This window comes from Larimichthys crocea, chromosome III (assembly GCF_000972845.2).
Source record: "Larimichthys crocea isolate SSNF chromosome III, L_crocea_2.0, whole genome shotgun sequence".
NCBI classification, from domain to species: Eukaryota; Metazoa; Chordata; class Actinopteri; family Sciaenidae; genus Larimichthys; species Larimichthys crocea.
Genome location: NC_040013.1, coordinates 37,371,064 through 37,389,030, shown reverse-complemented (window position 1 = coordinate 37,389,030; position 17,967 = coordinate 37,371,064). Strand labels below are relative to the sequence as shown.

Sequence of the window (17,967 nt, the reverse complement as noted above, 5' to 3'; positions counted from 1 at the left end):
CTGTCACTTGCATTCATGCCCAGTGACAGACAGCCATCCTCGTGTCCTCATAAAATAACCCCCCGCTGATCATCCTTCAGCGAGATGGCAGAATGTAGCTCAGACAGCCAGTGAAGCCTGTGAATGTAGGCTGGCACAAAGACGGAGAGCAGGACAGGGAGACAGGTTGACAGACATGCGAGCATTGTAAGCTAAGTGACAAACAGTGATGACACATATAGTGCGGTTAAGGTGGCCGAGACAGAGAAGCAGTCAAGCATTTAGACAAGTTGAAAGAACAGATAGAGAGATCGACCAGCAGATCAGGTTTCTGTAAAGATGTGTGTACCCATGGCAACATAACATGTGTGACATGAAGAAAGGACTGTAGATTTTTTTTTATGAGTAATGTGCAGTGAAGCCAAAGAAAACAAGGAGTGTGTGCTTGTGTCTGTAAATTACAGTAATGCAGTGAGGAAAGGGAAGGGTGTATTTGTTATAAGTGTGTGCTTGAGAGTAGGAGGGATAAAGGCTTGCCAAAATCTGACAGCTCAGCCTCCCGTGCACTCTCTCTCTCTCTCCGTCTCTTTGTCTTTCACTGTCAGAATTTCACTCTGTCAGGCAAAAGTCAACGACCAGGCAGCAGCCAGAGAGCTCCAATTGGACAAACTGTCAAACAGCTCATAGTCACACAAGACATATAATGAAGCAAAGTCACAGAGGACCTATAATACACCATATCCCCTCTCTGCAGAGCACTTGAGTTGGCAAAATTACAGCAACGGTTTCTTTTGATGCTGATTTAATGCCGTGCTGGTGTCATATTGAAAGGAGCAGAAAAGCATTTTAGTCGTGCATGGATGAACTGCAGCGCATTTTGTGCTAATTGTGGTTGCATAAATATGATTTAGATTTTAAATACACTGACAAAGTCAATGGATTCAATGCATGTGTTGAAACATTTACATTTGTGATGCCAAGTGGGATTTCTCATGGCCTCAAAAATGTACCTGCTTTACACTTTTTATAATTACCAATAAGACATACATCTGTTTCTGTTTAGTTTTTTTTTAACTCATTTAATTAAGACCCGATTGTGAATGTGACATCAGTGCTGTATAAAATGCAAGTGCTAGGTTGAAAGAGCTGCATGTGGACACAGAGGTAACACAGAGGAGCAACACTCGTCCACCACTGAAGGGACCTGGTTTTATTTCCCACCTGTGATGTTTCTGTTATGGCTGGCCGCTCTAACAAACACAGCTTACAATGTTTGCAGGGTAGGAAATAAATGACGACAATCATGTCATAGTTACTGCACTATGGCAAATAAATGCAAGTTCATGTGACAAAACCTAAACTTTACTGCAACACAATTCAACATCTTTGCCTGTACATGCAAGAGAGGATACCTGGAAAATGACTTTGTAATATGAACAGTGTATTCCCCTGCTTATTTCATCATTACTACGTAGTATTATAAATCATTGTCCACTTTTTTTTATGTCTGATAAGCCTCTAAACTCACTGATGTGTAACTCCAGCAGGTCTTTCTGTGCCCTGTTTTTATCTTCTGACACCAATGCAGCATTTTTCTCAATGCAGAGCGATTAACAGTCTGAACTCCCACGTCCTCCTGGAGAAACAGCCTCCTCAGACTTAAAGAGGATGCTAGCAGAAACTAGTAAAAAATCATCCCCTACATTCAGTAAGCAAACCATTTATGTCTTGGAACAGAAAATACAGTGTGCTTCACAAGATGAAGAAAAAGATAGAAATAAAAGCAACAGTGAAGACAGTATATAAAAACATGTAATCCCTAAACCCCATCATGCACACCTCTGTCACGACATGGATGTGGTGCTGTTTTGATCCATTCTCCACGTGACTTCAAACCCCTCCGGGAGCATTTCAGAGGCAGACTGTTTTACCCGCCAGACTTTGTTAACTTGGCGGTCACGATTGGCTCCAGCGGCTTCGGTGCGCACGGAACGCGTCACATACGTGTCAGGGGTAAATTCAAAGCTCAGATGTGTAGGATTTAGTAGCATCTAGCTATGAGGTTGCAGATTGCAATCAACTGAATACCACCTCGCCTCACTCTCCCCTTCCAACAGTGTAGGAGAAATCACAGTGGGTGTGAAACTCACAAAAAAACACAAAAGGAACTATCTAGCTCCAGAGTTTGGTTTTGTCAGTTCTAGGCACTACTGTAGAAACTTGGTGGACTCTGTGGAAGAGGACCAGCTCCCTCTGTAGCTATAAAGAGCTCTTTTTAAGATAACAAAAACACAAAGGCCACATTCTTTCAATAAATCCCCCTAAATCTTGTGTGTGTAAAGTGTACAGCCCACAAACTACAAGGTATAGAACAAGAGAGAGCCAAAGAAAACAATAATGATGTCATTGTTTTAAATGTTAAATTTATACATATAAATTAATAATTTTATATTAATAATTTCATGGTAAATGGACTTGTATAGCGCATTTGTAGTGCTTTTACACTACATATCTCATTCACCCATTGACACACATTCATACACTGATGGCATTGGCTGCCATTCAAGGTGCCGACCGCTCATCAGTTTTAGGAGCTAACCATTCATATGCATTCATACATCGATGGCGAGGCCTTAGGGAGTAATTTAGGGTTCAGAATCTTGCCCAAGGACACACCAAGGCCGGGGATCGAACCGCCAGTCATCTGATTAGTGGACGATCCACACTACCTCCTCAGTCCTGTACTGTAAAGAAGACTTCTATAACAGAAAAATGATCTACAATACTGATCTACACAGCGATGTCTATACACACATACAACTCAGAAACTTCTCTACTTTTCTCCAAGACACACACACACACACACACACAAATACACATCATTTCACTGTACTGCTGAAGATTGATTGGCACTTGTTGTCGACACTTGAGCCTGATTTTCTTCACTTCGTGTCTGTCTCATACAGACTTTGACTTGCATATTTCGAGATTACCTCACCCAGCAGACAGTTTCACGCAGACGCTAAAAGTCTTGTCCCATTTCTTGTTTTCTTTCTGTGTAAATTTACAGGCACCTCTGTTGTTAAATTAGGTTTGACATCAGATTTTTGGATATAAGACAAATTCGTTCAGTCAGTCAATTCTTTATAGTTTGATGTTTGAGATGGTTCTGGTTGTTTGTTATAATGAACGCTCTCTTGGGTTATCACATTTTCATTATTTTACTTACGTAAACTCTCTGTCATTGTGCTTCTTCACTTTCTCCTCCGCTTTTGCTTTGTCCCTCAATTCTCTCATGTCTTTTCCTCCCCTCCCCTCTTTGTTTTTGTCAATCTCTCTTCCTTGTCATCTTTTACTCCCTCTCCCTTTTCCTTATTCCCACACTGCCTTTCTTTGCTTTTATCAGGGAAAAGTAAGAAATTTATTTTCTGAGAAGCAATTCACTGCTTTGACAAGTGTTTCAAATCTGCACTATTCTTTATTGCACTGAGGGAAATAATTGATGAAGAGTGCCTTTTTGTGTGTGTCCCCCCCAGCTCTATTGAGACTCCTTATGGTATGCTGCTCGATGCAGTACACCACGGTCTTACATAAACTGACTCTACTGACACCAGTAACCACTTGATGGGATAAAAGTGGAGCTTGTTGAATGTGTCGTTCTTTTATGAATTGGGATACATTGATTGGCTCACTCAGGAACACAAAAACCTCTTGAATCCTAAAATCATGAAATTGGTCTCCTCTTGACATGATTGCAGCTGCAGTTGTTCATCTAGATGAGACCAGGTGAGCAGTCAATCAGACAGGTTGTACAGGAACAAGACTAAGCGGGCATTCAGACTAAAATCCGCTCTACATTAAGACAAGGGGCTGTGTTAGTGGGATGATGAAATGCAATTCAAGAAGTCCAGCTGGAATAAAAGATGAATACATTAAATGCTGCAAAAACACTGCACGGCTGTTTGCAACACTCACAGGCAGGATTTTACAAATCTGTTTTATCACTTGACATGGCAGCTGCAAAGTAAACAGTATGAATAAAGTGTTTGCGTTACAAAGTTATCTACCAGAATTTTTGGATTTACGTGTTTTTGATTGGATTAGATACCACTTTGTCTCAAAGTAAAACTCAAACTGAGCAGACCGAATGTCAGAAATAATCTTTGTTTTCACTTTCAAATAGGTTTGGCTAACCTTACCCGACCACTCGTGTTTTACCTCCCACCAGACTTATTTTTGGCTCTGTTGTCTGTGTAAAATATTATTATTATCGATAAGAATGACGGCTAAAGCCATGAAAATATTACTCATGTTGCAATAAACCCGAATTTCCTCAACGTTGACGTATCCCCAGTTTGAGTTTGAAGGTTTCGGCTACACAATTATAACTGTGTTGTTCCCATCCAGGGAATTGTATCAGTAACCTTGTAGAAATCTATGAGGTTTGTACCGAGAGCCACATTTCAGTAGTTATTGAAAAAGTTTGGAGAAATTTCATTGATTTGATTTATTTTCCTTTTGTTAGTTATTCTCTCTCATGTGCTGGATCTCCCTTAGTGTGTAGCCTATATTGTCATAACATACTGTAACATGTTGTGCATATAGAACTCCAGATGCAAGTGAATTCATGATTAATTTCATGGGTTAATCCCGTTTTCTGTGTCCTGACAGACAGGATTTTGGCTCTAAGACAGATAAGAAATGTGTGTGTGTGTGTGTGTGTGTGTGTGTGTGTGTGTGTGTGTGTGTGTACATACTAGTAGTATAGGGCTGTGATGATGATGATGATGCATCCTATCCCCATTAGTGTCAGCCTAGATCTGTCAGAGCCTTGTTAGGTTACTGCCTGGCAAAATCTAAACCCTGAGGAACAATGTGATGGGCTAAACGCGCACACACACACACACACACACACACACACACACACACACACACACACACACGAGCACACACCCAACAGTACCTGGAAATTCTCATCAAACCTCTCTGTCAATCTGATATTCACTTAAGGATAAACACACACACAAACACACTTTCATCCTCAACTCCTGTGTAACAGACAGGAAGTCTTACAGTCTGGTTTGTTGTCTTCAACTTTACTGTAGTTTAGTTTTGATTGACATCATATTTCTCACAGTCAGAACTGTATTTTTCAGGCGCCCTCTGTCTCACCTCTGTCAGACAATAATAAAAACAGCTCAGCGAGCTGATGATTTCTTTTTCTTTAACTTGGCTGGTGTTTTTTACTGTGACCCAAGCACACCAAAGACCATCAACCCAAATAATAACTGAATATGTAGCACTGCTTTCTCCTCATTATAATAGTGTTTGCCTCAGTGGAGATCAATGGGAAACTGAGCTGTGTGAACTGACACTCAGATCAGTCCTGTTGGCAGCGCAGGGTTTGTTCACATTCAGCTAATTTAGATGCATGCCCAATTTTTAGTTCAACTCAGATCATTTCCAAACAACAACCTTGTTTACTCTGAGAAATTATTAATAACCTGCAGAACTACTTTGATGTGTCTTCTTTTTACTGTAACAACACTTTAATAATTAGTTGTATTACCTGTCGTTTAGAGACAGCCCATGCAGCTAAATTCAAGGCTGTCCTACATTCTCCTTGGAGCTGCTGTGGAGTGGACATTTTCCCTCTGTGCTCTACTATATGCACTTTTAACGTTGCGTCTAATTAATATCTCTGTCATTAATCTACTGTGACACATGGCATCCCTTCACCCACCCAGTCAACCAACCATTCAGTTAGAGTCAAGCCCCGGAGCTTCTTTTAGTCTCCAAAGCACCGAACTGCAGGAAGCAAAGTTGCAGAGTGTACAATCCCACAACTCCCATGTGGTTTTAGTGTCCTTTTTTTTTGTTTGTTTATTTCTGTCCATCTTTCCTTCTTTCTTTCTTTCCTCCTGCCCTCCTAGTTGGTGCCAGGAGTTCGGTGCTATTATCAACATTCAGCACAACAGCTCTGAGTGCACTTCAGTTGGTTACAAGACTGCCCTTCTCATTCTAAAAGGCATTTCACACATTTTATCTATTTCAATGATAGGTGTTGATAAAGTGCCATGCCATTACGCCCACTCATGGGGATGGATTATTGTTCAGCTTTCTTTTTTGCTGGGGTGATGACGATGATGATGGCAGTCTAGTGATGATTGACTTAGGTGTTTGTCTGCAAAGCCGAGTTTCTATCAATAGTTTGTCAGGACTGCTGTCTATCAAAGGGCTCCCAGGCGAACCTGTAAGCACACAATGATGCATAATCTCATCATAAATTCAAGAATTGACACAGCAGCTCTTGTTATGGAATGGAAACTAATATAAAAATATTGGAGCAGTGTTCACACATCTTAATTACAGCCGTCACCTTCACAACACGCAGGCATCCCTATCTATTATATTGCTTAGCTTACATTTGCACTATCATTGAATTGAAAATGTCTTTTTCCTTGTATGCTAATTAACCAGTCTCATCAGACTGACTAGACTGTGTGTGTTTAAAATTCAATTTGAAAAACCAAAGAAGTAGTAAAATAGTTTCCTGTGGTTGGCCTAATTTTCGCTTTTGCGTGTCAATCATGCTACATACTTATAAACGGTTACATACGATACTTTTTAAAAGTAAGACAAATTGAATGGAGAAAGAGTGATAGGTTTTCCCACCACGACTTTGTGGTCAGTGACTTTGCCTTCAGTGTATTTTTAAACACTTTGATGGATAAGACTTAGAGGATAGTACGTGCTGTACAGGGAGCAGTAATATTTAATGAAGGTTTTTATAGAAAGCACAAGGCTGAAGAAGTCTCAGTCATGATTCTTACGTATATGCTCTTATTGCTGCTTTCTTATTCTCTGCTCCGTCTATCTTGTATATCTCTGAATTTCTTTTTTTCTAGGCTGTTGTTCCCTTTAGTCTCTGGCCCTCTCTGACCCTACCTTTCTCTCTCTGTCTCTGTCTCTAGGTTCCGGAAAATGTCTTTGTTGATTTTAACCACCAGGAGCTGCTTGAGTTCTACAACAAGGTCTGTTATTTTAGAGTGCGTTTCAATGGCTGTGTGTGTACATGTATAGTGAGTCTTTCACTTTGATGTCAGATTGCATATATCTCTGTGTTGCAGTGTCTAGTATCTTTTATGCATTGCATTTCATCTTGATTGGCAGATATTGCCTGACAAAATCTGTCTGCTCTATACATTTTCATTTGTGTGTGTGTGTGCGTGTTTGTTTTGTGTACTTCTTTATTTCCGAACACTCAACCTTTTCTCCTCTTTCTTTCAGCTTGAAATCGTACAAGGCCAGTTGGATTCCCTGACTTGATTCCTGGAGCTCTTTGTTCAACCACACGTACACACATACACGTTGCTTGTGTTCTTGCTGACAGCTATGCTAACTGTTAGAGGAACAACAACAAGTCTGTTCTTGCTCTGATTTATTTAGGAAAAATGTCAAAATTTGGTTCAAGGGGTTTCTTAACCTTTTGAACACCATTAATCCAGGTATGTGCTCATAAAGGAGAGGTCAGAGAGATCAATCAGATTTTGCTTTATTTTTATGCCTACATTAAGGTATATAAACCGTACTGAAAAAAGTTTCTTAGTACCATTTTTCTACGCCCAGCAGTGAATAACTTCAAGTTTGATTGCCCTCTAAATGAGTAATAATAAGAGGTTAAAAATGTGCCAATAGTCAGTGATCCTCAAAACTCCTTTGTACACTTAAAAGGACATAAAAGGATATTAAATGTCATTTTAAGTTGAAACAGATGCATTTTGTAACTTGGAAAATGAACTAGTGTCTATGCCATTCTAATAAAATCTGAAGTGGAGGTGAAATCCATCCAAGCTGTTGTTATTTAGTGAAGGCTCATTATTTCTCATTAAGACCAACCTGGACTGCTGGTTCAACAGATGGGAGTTCTGGGAGGCGCAGCGGACCTCCAGTGTGTGTGTTTGTGCATGTGTGTGTGTGAATGCACATTCCCGTGCATGTTGCTGTGTGTAGATGGATGCATGAATATGTCCTTGTTCATGCATCTGTCCAAACTTGTATGCTTGTGTGAGTAATTCCTCTCTTCCACTCTTTGAATCCATGCTTGAGAAGTTCCCAGATTCCCAGGTTGTTCTCCCATGATGAAGATTTAGTAAACACAGTCCCATCAGATTTACCCAATTGCTTTGGCTCTTAACATAGTATGGTCATTGTGTTATTAATAAATAAATAATAGAAAAAGAAAGTAAGGGGCTAAAAGCAGCTGATCAGTAATAGTGACAGTAATACTTAACTTTTTCCTGCATTTTCCAAGATACTGACTTCCAAACTGTCTTACCAACCTACTTTTTATCACATGACTTTTTCAGGTTATAAGCTATGTATAATATAAAATCTGTTTTTGATTTATGGCCAGAATCTATGAGTCTATTTTTGAACTCAAAAATGCATCTCTGTGTTTTGCTTATGAAGTCAGCATCAGCACCTTAAAGTCCAAGGCCAATGGTGATAACCCTCTTTGGTTTTGGAGCGCATTGCTGCCTCAAGTGATTAGGGTAACATCAACAGGCAGTCGGGTTGTTGCAGTGTTAGGTGGAGGTGTTTTACAGGATTCATTTTTAGGAGCGAGGTTTGAGAATCAGACCAGGATGCTTCCTGGATGTTTTCTTGACATGTCCTCTTAGGAGGCAGACACAGAACATACTAGAGAGATTATATATCCCATCTGGCCTGGGAACACCTTGGGAACACCTTGGGATCCCCCAGGAAGATCTTGAGGTCGTGGGGAAGGACATTTAGGCTATGTTTCTTAGCGTGCTGCCACTGCCTCACAGACCTATATATATGGTGTGGAAAGGAAGGATGGATCAAAGTCAGCATGAGATTATACAGTTTTAGTCTTCTGTATAATTAGTACTTCAATCTATTTGCTTTGTGAAGCTTGTAAATTTGAAAGAATGAAATTTTCCTTTCAAACTTTCCCATGTGGTTCTGTTTTTTATGTCTAACCTTAGCAGGTGGCAAGCTGCGTTAACAGGATAATTGGCTTGTAGAGAGAACATAAAAACACACAACCAAATAACAAAATCACTCCCACTTCCACCTTGTAAAATGGATGAATTCACCACTTTACTATGGGAACCCTGCTTACGGCTGGCACCCTCAGATATTCTATAAATATCCAAAGTGTAATACACCAAGAGAAGAGACTCCCATCTGCACTCTCTTTCTTCTCCTCCTACGTGACAGTAGACTCAGTAAACCTTGAAAATGTTTTGAATGGAGATATGAGCACACAAAGCTGCACAAAAAAAGAGACATTTTGACAAAAACATCACACATAAACTCTCTAAATTTGCAAAACAAAACAGGAAAATTACTCATTGGGTGACTTAACTGCCCCCAAAACAGTCTAAGCCACGTACTGAATCACTGCTGTCCTGTGTTTTTTTTCCCAACTCCGATTGACAATTTTTGCCACCATGTGAAAACGCCTGCAGCCAGAGGGAGCGCCGTGTTCCACAGCATGGAGAACAGATGGCGAGGCCGAGCAGAGATGGCCGCCTGGAAAAAGAGAAGAGACTCACACACTGAGACTCACACTGAGATCCGGCAGAACACAGCACACAGAGTCCCGATGAGAGCGATATGGGGGAGTGTGTGTGTGTGTGTGTCTGAGTGTGTGTATTTGTGTCTGATGAGTTGCTTTTCCGCGTGTACTTGTCAAAGCTGTTTGCATGCTCTGGTGTGTGTGACAAGACAAACTAGGTTAGTCTGGACACCACACAAACCTACACAGTTTATTTTTTTTTGCAGAGTGGCTAGTTAGGGGGTGTTGTGTTTTTTTTTTTCTTTTAAAATATCTATATATATATAGAAAATAAAAGTGTCTAATGGACTCACCTCACTATGTGGCTGCGGCCCTGCAGGGCTGACTGAGCTTGTAGGATGCACACAAGCAAGCAAACTATTAAACCCAGTGTTTACTACCCACAATAATGTGGATATATTTGAAAATATCTTTGTTTTTACTCACCCTGGTCTTCCATGTTAAGCAGGTGTTTTACACCTTTGAAACCCCCTGCAGGTCGTCATGATACGCTGTGGATGAGGAAACTTTTAAAAGTAAGATGTATTCATCATAACACCTGTTGTTAAGCCGGAGTGTTTTCTATTCAGCAGAACATGGATGTTTTGACCTCCACGAGCAAATAGTGATTCCACTCAAGTGAGTTGGTTTCATTTTGAAATTTTGCCGTTATTAATGCTGGTGCAACCATGACTAAAGAACAAGAACAGTAACCGTGCATGTTTGTTAAAACAATTCACGAATCACTTTGCTGATTGGAATCATTTCATTCAGTTCAATTCAAAAGACTCGTAGTCACTCACAAAGAAGTTCATTTATGTTCCTTAAGATAAGCAGTCACATCATTGCTCAAAAGCACTTCAGTACGTCCATCAGTAAGTGAATGTTTCAACACTGTCACATTCAGTTCAGTACTAAACTAGCCCATACAAGCGCTGTACATGTGTTTAATAGCCCTGCTTATTATTTTTTACGACTGAGCCATCACATTATGATTGTTTCTGTGGCTTTCGGCCCCTTTTTATTGGCTTTTAACGAGAAAGCATATCACGGCTGAGCTAACAACGTTTACCAATGAATGGGGTTGCCAAAGGTTACCAATTTAGTCAGTGACAACGGTGATTCAGTGCAGTCAGCTATGGTCAGTTTGAAGATTTGTTTGTTGTTGTTTGTACATGAACTGAACACCCCTAGCTGCTTCAGTGTGAACAGTGAACCTATCGTTCAGACAGCTTTTTAAAATGCTGTCTGAAGGCACACACACAATATGTTCCTGTGCCATCTTCATCTTGCTTGTTTGACAGTCACTACTTTCATAAGACAAAGGAGACACAATCATGAGGGTCTTTTGTGAACAATGAACAACAGCTAAGAGTCACAATAATAGATAGAATTAAGCTGCACAGATAACCCCAATCCACTTTTATGAGGAATAACCCATCACAATGGGCAAGCGAGCTATGAGCAGCTAATAAAAAGTGAACAATAGGCAGAAAGGTAAATCTTGTTGCTTCAGGGACAAACTTTTTTTGCATGCCATTGTCTCTTATGTGTGTCTGGTTATTAAAATATTTATTACTGTGCTCTCTAGCAGAAAGAGGTGCTCTAATAAACTGAATAAAAATGTGACCAACTTGCTAAACCTTTGTCAGCGTTTTCCACATTTCTAAAACTCCATGTTTCAGTCTGTTTCGGCACATTATACAGTACAGTGAATAACCAGATTAAATAACAGTTCATTTAAAGAGTTTTCATGGTTCACAGGTTCACGGGAAACCCAATTTCCCCAGTATCCCCAGTTAATATGACTGTTTGACAGTTGAGTTTAATATCCCACAGGATGTATGGTAGCTCACAGGAACCGGTATATTGAAATACAGCTTTGCATTTTTTTTGGCACATGAAACTGAAAAAGAAATCAGAAAAAGTTGGATTGTATGCATACCAGCGTATTTCAAGAGACTGACATGTAAACCAGTCTGCTAAGCGGATGATACTGACTGATTTAAACTTAAATTGGACTACCTGGTTACATGACATTTGAGTATTCAAGTGATCATAGTGATAGGGGTTACATGACATTTGAGTATTCAAGTGATCATAGTGATAGGACAAAGTTGTTGTTTTGCAAATCCCAAATTAAAGCTCTTGGCTATAATATACACTTTGTTTTTTAAGTACTAAACAAGTCATTATTTGTCTGTCTGCAATATGATTGGCTGATGATTAATTGAAAGTACTGTATATCTATTTGGTCACTGCATGTTCACTTTCAAAAGCAAGGTACAAATCTCTTGATTTTGTTGACTAAATGTATCAAATTCAAGACTGGACTTGCTCTCTCAATACTGATCCAGATAGGTCAAACATCCAACCAAATGATGCTAATAAGAGTTGGGTGATTGTGTTAAAGCTAATAACAGTGGTGTGTGTGTGTGGTGAGGAGTGAGGTGCATAAAAATTGGAGTATGCTTCTCTGCTGATCTGTGCTGTTTCTTGAAGCGTGTTAAGACATGATGTTGCAAAATGTGAAACACTTTCATAAGCTGATGCTGTAAAATAATGTTTCCTCAGGCCACAATACATTGGAAGCACTTTCAGTCACTGTACAGTACAGATAAGCAAATTCACCTGCAACATAAAACCAGATACCCCTCAGACACATTTTATCACTTTGTCTCTATTGTGTGATGAATGTGTTTAGCAGTTTGCCATGTCTACTAATTATTTCTAACAGCAGAGCCAAATAGAAACCGAGAAGCCACCCAGACTTCATGAGAAGTATAATTTGATTTATTTTTCAATTTTATATTTTCATCATGTCGCACTGAAAAAGAGCTGCCTCTCATATCAGCACAACCATTAACCAGAATCATATCATAATGTGTCTATAATTTATTCTTATGTCATTTTGTTCACCCTTACGAAAGTAAGTAGAACACAGGAGTGAATAATATTAACTTGTTGTTCAGAATATGTGTGCAATGCTTTTTAAATTGCACGATTACATTATTCAAACATCGCTTTAGATTCACAGTCCAAGCTATTTGGCTCCCAACCAGCTTCTGTCCAAAGAGATTTGGAAATGTTGGCACTCAGCAATCATTGGACTTAGAAATGGGGACACTAACCTTGATATACATTAGTAATAAAGTGGGTCCTAAACCATAGCCTGGGGTTATACCTCTGTCACCTCTTTATTTGGCGCATTTTGTGGATGTAATTGAAGAGCCTGCTGTCAGCTCCAATCATTAGAAAAGATTTATTAACGTGAAAACTGTTCCCAGCCCAACTGGCATGGATCAAATCTTAATGTACAGCATACATTCAAACCAGTATATTAACATAAGACTGTGAAACAAACATGAAACCCTAAGATGGATCATTAAACGAAAACAGCTGAAGTGATGAAATTACAAATTTGCATAATTGCGCATTTGATTTTGTACCAGGCGTATAATAGTCTCGTCATTAGGGCATAGTTGCACTGCTTTGTCATGGTTTGGCTTAAAAGATACACCCACGCTCTTTTATTTTTTAATGATTATTTTTCATGAAATGTATTCATATTTCTTTTGATCTTTACACTTCAGACACTTCTTATCATACACGTCGTCTCCAGCACATCAGCCGTACAATTGGCACAGCTTGCAAAAGTATGTTGGCACACTTCTTACAGTAGGATGACTGAATTTTAATGACATGAGTTTTCTCTCTTTTGATAGTGCCAGTCGTGGTAAAGTGGTCACATATCATTCCTCTGGCCTTCATCTTTCTGCGCCAATGTTTATTTCTAGCAGGATAGCTGCATCAAATATTCAGTGCTGCTCTCTATTTGTTTTCATGCCAAAATGACCATTTTGCTTTCACCCCCAATAATCCACCTGCGGTCAGTCCCCACACAAACAAATGTTTTGCAAATGATCACTTTTCCCCTCTGTTCTAAAACGGTATTCTTTTCAACTATGTGTTTCTGCCTTTTTTTGAAACTCTGTTATTATCCTTGTAGGGTTGCGTCTTGCTGCAGGGCTCAGACAGAAAAAGTTATAACCCCAGTGTCTTCCCTGCATGTTTATATGAAGGTTGCTGACTTGAATGGAATTTCGTTTCATTTTTTTTTAAATGAACTGGGACACCTAGCTTCTCCCTGAAACTTGCCCTCTGTTCTCACAGCCTACCAACACTCTCCCACAACTTTCCAACTCAAACTTCACTATCTACTCCCCCCAGACATGAGACCCACTTGACCCAGAAGCCTCCGGTTCCCGTACAGATAAAGACACTTTACCTCCAGCTCCTGAAAGCTTCTTTTCTCCTCTGTATCTTCAAGTCCAATGTGTTCCTCTGGACAGGGGTTATTATAACTCTTGTCTGCAGCCACACTGAAGAGGACAGAGAGGTCTTCTCTTTATACCAACCCTCAACTTTTCTATATTGTAGTAGTCCAACCAAAATCATTAGAGACTCTAAACTGCTCTGACATACAAAGTTTATTTCTGTATTTTAGTTAGTTTGCTTTATCAACTAAAGACTTGATTGCATGAGACATCTGTCAGTATTGCACATCTATTTCAAATGAATAACAAAACATGTCAGCAGCATCACTTGTCATCTGATTAAGCAGAAGCCTGCTTCTAATTTTTTGTGGCGTTTCGCTTTATGCTGCAGCGTGTCTAAAATTAGCCCACATCTTTGTTTTCTCTGCCCCAGGAGCTGCTTGTCCATCTACAGATGAGCTGCAGTAATGGTTTTTGAGTTCAAGCATATGCAGAAGCACGATGAATGAATGTCAACAGAGCTACAGCTCATAAATTGATGTTACTTCAGTCATCTATGCAACATGGGTTGTTTTTCTCCAGTGGGAATGTATAAAAAGAATTGTTTTAGTCCATTAACTGCAAATCATTTACTGCATGCTGTATATTAGTTAGCTTCTACCTTGCAGGTAGCTTTTGATTTCATTCACGATAGTACAATATGAAAATGAATATGAAACTGGCATGAGATCCATCACCCTTGGCAATAAGTCACCACTCTGCAGACTCCTTCACGGCGCTGCTGCTTTCAAGGATGGTCTGACTTCTTACATTTTAGAGACAACAGCCAGTGAGCCTGCATTTATTAGGAAATATTTCAATAAATCAAACTCAGGATACAAACATGAGACATTATGAATAAAGTATAATGTGGATCTGACAGATTCGTGGTCATAACTCCGGGCTTCTATGAATTTAACAGAAAGTAAGTTTTTCAAACAGTCCCAGCTCTTAAATGTATTACCATGCAATGATACTGAAGTGCAATTCAAAAAATATATACCTGTACACCTGTTCCAACGTAATGTTGATCTTTCAGTGTTGTAGTTATTGTATCAAATTTGACAGTCTATATCTTCATTCCTGTACTAATCTATCTCTAGAATAGGTTTTGTCTTACTGTTGTTTATGGTATTGGTCTTTTCTCATTTTTAACTCCTATCATTGATTCTGTTGTCGAATACTGTTTTCACAGTTTCACAGTAAAAACTCAACTCCAGTCTATTCCCTTTTTGACTGTGTTTAACTAGCATGTGCTGTATTGCACGTCTTAAAAAGTGGTCGACAGTGAAAACAGAATGGATGATACTTCAGTGAGAAGCTGGCACGGCCAGCACCGCCGCACAGACGTCATTCAGAGGTCATAACACTGCCACCGTCCTGCTGTCCCCATTATTTGAAGCAGATACATCATTATCACTTTTAAACCTGTCCTCCTGTCTATCCCTCCATTTTTTCCGTCTTTGCTCTTTCAAACCTTTCCTGCCATGACCGTGATGTCTTCCTAAAACTCCTATCTCCCTCTGTCTCTTTCTCTTTTCTGCTTACATGCTCTGCCTAGCTGGCTGCGCAGTTGGCCAAATGAATAGGCAAACTCGTTCAACTAGCGCCTCTCTGTTGGTCCACTGCCCTAGGTGGCAGTGCTGGGCACCCAGCCTAGTCTGGCTCAGTCTATTCTGGTTTCCAGTGTAGAGCCATTCGGGACCTGCCAGACCTTACTCATGATTCACATCATTTGCTTTTCCCTCATTCCCAAACATTATTTCTTTGAGTCATCTTTTCATCTTGCTGCCAGCTGAGTTGCTTAGCCAGATGGGCCAGATTTTTCCAGTAAACAAGTCACAGTTTTGATCTTGCGTTATGATATTATGGAGTCGACCTTGGCACAGACAAAGTGCACCTGGACTGAATGGTTTGAGTTTGCTACAGTGTCCTGAGATTTCTTTTTTTACTGTTTTGTCTCTGATGTATTATAAACCTAATGTTGTAAAAGGTTAGTCTGACATACGGTCTGGATCAGTCACAAGCCTTGATACTCCATTTTCTCTTGATTTTAGTGGATGTTTATTATTAGTTTCAGCCTCCGTGTATGCTGTATATGTTGCAGTGCTGTGTTTCTTGTGCACAATAACAAATGGTAAATTAGCCTCTGTTTACACACACACACACACACACACTTGGCTACATTACTACAGCTGTCAAGTTTTACAATCAAGTACAACACTTATGTAGTCTACTTACTTATAAGTGACATGAAGAAATGAAGATTAAAAATATGAGAAAGCGACACCTGCAAAAGGGTCTTAAATACAGACAGATACATGCATGATATCAGAAACACAAAGCCATGTAATGACAGAAAAAATCTGAATGTCACTGAGGAAACGTAGTATCAGACATTAGATTACATTAGATTAGATTAGATTCAACTTTATTGTCATTACGCATGTATAAATACAAGGCAACAAAATGCAGTTTAGCATCTAATCAGAAGTACAAAATCGAAGTGCAATATATACAGTTAATGCAGTATTTACAGTAGCACGAAGGCATAATATGTAGAGGTTGTGTGCAGATAAAGTGCAATTAATAAGTTAACAGAGTGCATGATACAGATGTAACTAGACTAATATTCACATATATTACAATGCTGAACTATACAGTACAGACATAGTTATTAGGTAACATTGTTCAGATATCTATTATAGAAATACACAGTTACGTAAGTTGAATTTATGATTTATTTCATTTTTAAACATTGTGTACAAGATTAGTTCACTAAATGCAGCCACTAAAGTTAGATAATGACATGTTTGGGTACATGTTACTTGATTACTTCTGACGGTGGTTTTTCAGAGCATTGCTCATAATACCATGCACACCACTTCAATACAACCCTGATTCCAAAAGTTGGGACACTGTGTAAGATGTATACAAAAACATGCAATCCACAAATCCTTTTTGATCTGTATTCATTTGAATACAGCAGAAAGACAACATATTTAATGTTCAAACCAATAAACTTGCAACACATGCCTGAAATACAAAGAACACCTGTTGGGATCCTTCCACAGGTAAACAGGATAATTGGTAACACTGGTGATAGTATCACGATTGGGTTTTTAAGCTCATGTCCATCCATCAAAGCAAGGAAGAGACGAGGTTCACCATTTCATTTCATTTCAACATTTACACAGTAAATTTAAGGATTTCACACCAGCACGAATCCCCTGTGACCTTTGATTCCTCAGGCGACGCTGCATTTAAAAAAAGAAAACTATTGTTGGTAAATACAGTTTATCACTGCATCTACAAATACAAGTTAAAACTCTAAGAAAGACAGATATCAACAACATCTAGAAACACCACTAACTTCTCTGGGCCAGAGCTCAAAGCTTTGGACATTTGGAGTTGGACTGACGGAAAGTGGAAAAGTGTGCTTTGGCATTTAACACTATCTTTGGAAATCATGGACATCGTGTTCTCTGCGATAAAAGAATCTCAGCTATTTGGGAGTTGGGCTTGAATGTTAAGAAATCCAAATGTTAACAGACTTGCTCTGGCTCATGCTGTTTACAAAGCTATGATTAGTGATTACTGTTTTGGGGGTAAAGGTCAGTTCATGACAGTCTTTATGTTTCTCAAATCTCATGCCTTTATCCCTCACCACCACAGTCACCAGCAGCTCTCTTTGAACATTTCGTCTGTTCTGCTCCCACACAAAGAGGTCACGTTCGGAGCAGCCAGTGTCTACCGAAGATATCCCGAGAGTCTAGCTGGCACCACCAAGACACAGCAGCACTGTCAACACTCAGACTCTCTCTGTCTCCCTGGTCATTCTTCTACTTGCTTTGCCTCTTTCTCTCGCTCTCGTCATCCTCCCCTCCTCACAAACCTCGGCATGTCTTGCCTTGTCTGTAAATACGTGTGACATTGCTTCTGTTGTTTGTCCTCTCTGTCTTGCCCTTTTCTTTCTCACTCTCTTGCCTCTCTTTGTTCTCAGCGTGTAGCTGTGGCAGATACTGCGGTGGCTGTGTCGTGATTCATTGTTCGCAGTTCTGATAAATTTAAATTTGTTATGGT

At 39.6% G+C, this 17,967-nt stretch overlaps 1 protein-coding gene across 1 annotated transcript in view; it reads left to right on the top strand.

Annotated features, from left to right (window-relative positions):
- The window catches only part of commd10 (COMM domain containing 10), a 57,510-nt gene extending 49,673 nt beyond the window's left edge, over nt 1-7,837 (top strand). The window contains exons 6-7 of the mRNA XM_010733191.3: nt 6,954-7,013; nt 7,270-7,837. Coding sequence (XP_010731493.1) covers nt 6,954-7,013; nt 7,270-7,308 — 99 coding nt within the window. The 3' untranslated portion in view covers nt 7,309-7,837. The remainder of the gene's footprint in view (nt 1-6,953; nt 7,014-7,269) is intronic.
- The last annotated feature ends 10,130 nt before the right edge of the window (nt 7,838-17,967 follow it).